This window comes from Chenopodium quinoa, unplaced genomic scaffold, assembly GCF_001683475.1.
Source record: "Chenopodium quinoa cultivar QQ74 unplaced genomic scaffold, ASM168347v1, whole genome shotgun sequence".
In the NCBI taxonomy this organism is placed as follows: Eukaryota; Viridiplantae; Streptophyta; class Magnoliopsida; order Caryophyllales; family Amaranthaceae; genus Chenopodium; species Chenopodium quinoa.
In genome coordinates, this window is record NW_018742205.1 from 4341477 (window position 1) to 4345496 (window position 4020).

Genomic DNA, 4020 nt, shown 5'->3' on the forward strand with positions numbered 1-4020 from the left:
TGACGAAGGATACATAGGAGGAAATCGATTTGAAGGCTCTATCGGCATTCCAACTTTGTTTCTCAAATGAAGTTTTAAGAGATGTGCCAAGGAGATGACTTCAATGGATTTGTGACTAAGTGTGTGACAAATTATCTACTATTCAAAAATAGATAGACTTCATGATCTTTGTTTGATTTAGAAGAAGGTAGTCCATTTGAGTCGCATTTAGATGATTTCTTCTCTATTATTATGGATTTGTAAAACAACAATATAAAAGTCGGTAATGAGGATATGGCTATTATCATTGAAAAACAATTAATAATCGACCAATTATTCAACAACAGATAGGCTTATTGTCTAAATCCACATGAATAGAATTTGTGTTTCTATATTGGAACAAATACAAATTAATAGTTGATCTTTACTGTGTGGATCAACCTATCCGCATCATTCTCAGGGTAGTATTGAAAGAAAATTTTACCATAGTCCTTGAGCCTTTTGTATAATTGGGGCCTATCTTCGTTTATCAGTTCCTTTAGAGGCCCTATCTCTTTTTCTGGGTTTGGAATACAAAACATGGCTAAAGATACCCGATCATTATATGGGCTTACAACAACTTTGTGGGCTGGGCTCTTGAATATACCATTACTTGCAATCTGCAAATACATACAAGTATAAGTTTTAGTAAAGTGAAAAACGAAGATGGAGTGTAAACTTTAAGAGACGAATGGAGTAACAATGTTTAAACATGCATGACGAATAATAATTACCTCCATTTGATCTCCAATAAAGAGTAAGATAGCCTCAGGGATGATAGGAACCCTAAACCACTTACCATCTTTCAAAATTTGTAGCCCTTCAACCTTATTGTCTTGTAAGACAATGGTAATGGCAGATCCATCTCCATGTGGTTTTAAACCATCGACTCGATTTGAGGCCGGGCATCGAGGATAAAAATTGAACCTTCCAAGTATTGTATCTTCTTCATCATTCCCCCATAGCTCAAAGAAGTTGTTCTCATCCAGTTTCAATGAACGTGCCATAGCTCTTAGGAGTGAGTCAAATAACATCTTTGATTTAGTCGTATAATTCTCTAAAATTGTCCTGTAAGTCCAAATTCATTAGTTCCAATTCAATTACGTTGCATATTAAACTTAAAATATATACTGCATATGTATAAAAAACATTGGATTCAAATTCTATTTTAAACTTAATTCATGTTAAGTGATTTTTTTAAAACAAATGCTAGTGAGTTAATTTTCCGACTTTTTGGATAGGAAGTATAAATTTAATTTAGTAGAGATCTAAGTATCATTAATTAAATATATTAAACATTTGGATGGAGTGTAGACCTATCTGACGAGGCAAGATAAAAATATCAAGTAGACTTCTTGCTCACAATAAAAGAAATAAAGTAAAATAGAAACAATGTTAAAAAATCAATCTATAACGCGCGCTCTAACCCAACTTGACATTAAAACTCTTTAAGGTTGCACATCCGGTCATATTGCATTGCCTGGTTAGGTCATCTTGTTTCTCTTAAAACATATCAATATTCGACTCAATTTTTAGTTTCAAAATAATAAGTTTTCGTTAATTTTAATTGGTAAATACTTATATAAAGATATTAATTACATCAAAATTGCACATAGAGATTGTAAAAACAAACAAAGCAAAATGAAACCTGAAATTGGAAGGTTTTTGAGGCCAAAGCTCAAATTTGCACTTAGCCAATGGAAAAAGTAGGAGGTGCATATTATCATTCCAATTTAAAGTCTTTTGTTGGTATACATCATCGTTCGCATAGCCTTCAAGTGGCGCATCAGATGAACCGGATTCCTCTGCACATTATAAAACAAGTGAAATACACAAATACTATACATAATAAAATTAAAAATTATTATTAGTAACCAAATCTTACATTAAACATTTACACTCCCTTTGTCTAAATTATCAATTACGTATGTTACTCAAGATTTATTTACGTTTCTGTGGCCCTCAAAATGCATGTTTGGTCATATATATATACAAGTTTTAGGTATGTATAAATCATTTCAACTCAATTTTATTGTGACACTTTATTTGTAACAAAGCTATAAACATTTTGATAGACTTCATATCTTATTGTGTACTGATGATACTTCTTCTGTTTTTTCGGAGTGTTAGCCCCTCTTACGCTTTGATACCTTAAAAGTGAGTGAATTATGCATTAAAATTTCATATTCTGATCGACATGGTAGTGGTCAAAGTGGACTAGTGTTATATGATACTCCGTATTTTATAATCACTAGGATGGCTAACACGCGCGATGCGCGCGCCATAGCTAGCAATATTTGGGAAGCTTTTTCGGTTTGGCTCTACATCACAAATTTAGTTGTTAGTATAGTAGCATTAATGAGGAAAACATGTACAAATATTGTTAGGGGTATAAATGTCCGCACACTATTCTTAAGAGTTTAAAAAAAGAGCTAATTAACATAAATGGGGGCAATTAAGTAAATAAACATTTTAGAGGATATAATTATCCAAGCACTATTTATAAGAGTTATCTCATACTTTTTAAAAGGTAGGATTCTTGATAGTGCATTGGGTATTGAATTGTCGTTGGTAAGTACCTTAAGAAAGAATACATCTCAACCTAACCTTATCCATTCTCAATTTTCCTACGACTGCCAAGAGTATACTCCTTAATAATAAACATATTTAAGTATATATATCAAATATCTATATTTAATGGCAAAGTTAGGCTGAGATAGATAAAAACTCCAAAACAAAAAGAAACAAAAATTATTACAAATAATCTTACAAATTATGAACTATTAGTGTATTACCTTTGCGAAAGTATTTTTGCTTTTCGTTTGTAGGCAGTGCAAAAAATTGCTCAATGACTCCTCGTACCTCGTCAAGAAATGAACTTGTCATGCCATGATTGACAACCTATATTCCATGTGTACATACATAAATCTACATTAGTCTCGATCATGATTCATGTATGTACATAAAATGTAGTATAAAAAAGTATACATTTCATTCGTTTGGTATAATTATATTAAAAATTGTATATGCGACTATTATTTTCGAACCTGGACACAACCCCACGAGTTAAGGGCAGAGTGAAGCTTTGCAAGCTCTTGAGGAGATGATGATGAAAGGAGCGCGAGGTCAATTATTGTACAATCCATCATAGGAAGGAGAACATCACCATCTTCTTGTGTGTGTTCATCCTTGTGTTTGATGTATCTCCCCGGCACAACGCCTTCGCCTTCGAGTACTTCTTGCACAGGCTTGAACGCAGCCGTAGGTAATGCAGCCATGATATAAAGTGAAGCTAAACTAGTTAGATAACAAACCAATTAATTAGCTTGAGAAGCAAATTGTAGAACAACTTTAAAAGCCGTGGCTTAAATATGGAAAGGTTTACTTATATTGAGGAAGTCATGGTACATAGTATATTTCCATACCACAGTGTATTGGTCGTTTTGGTTGTATTATTAATGGCTTTAAATGCCTTTTTGAAGTTACTCTTAAGATTATTTTTTTGTGGTTATGAGTTTATTAAAACTTCTTGTCACCCTTAATTTATGATGATTTAATATGATGGAGTTTTATTTTTACCTTATTTTGGAGGTTACCAACTACATCACATATTCTCTTATTTATTGATTTGATTATGAGACTTGTAACATCAATGTTGTGGTTACAAGTATTTTTTATCTTAAGCCATCTTTTGGTTGCAAAGGCAATGGTTTTCAACAATATCACTAATTAAATCAATTTTTAATTTAGAGAGTCACAAGGGCGAGAATCGATCTCAAGATCTCCTGAAATGGGAAAGAAAGATCTAACCACTTGAGCTATCCCTTACTCTCAATCAATTTTTAGTTAAATCATTATTAATTGTTTCTATTTTTTTGATGTCAAGTGGACTGAGATATTTTATATAACAATTGAATAATTCTTATACAATAATATAAGGTAAGATATGATTCTTGTTGACACAGAATTACAGATCTAAAGTATTGCTATGGATCATTGGAA

General features: G+C 32.1%; 1 protein-coding gene across 1 annotated transcript; it reads right to left on the minus strand.

Annotated features, from left to right (window-relative positions):
• Window positions 1-209: 209 nt before the first annotated feature.
• On the minus strand, window positions 210-3608 carry LOC110729859 (probable 2-oxoglutarate-dependent dioxygenase ANS). The gene is made up of 5 exons (XM_021909650.1): window positions 3066-3608; window positions 2814-2919; window positions 1667-1823; window positions 753-1086; window positions 210-638 (listed from the first exon to the last, which is right to left on the minus strand). Exons 1-5 carry the CDS (start codon window positions 3294-3296, stop codon window positions 390-392), a joined length of 1077 nt encoding a protein of 358 aa, XP_021765342.1. The 5' UTR covers window positions 3297-3608; the 3' UTR covers window positions 210-389.
• Window positions 3609-4020: the final 412 nt, after the last annotated feature.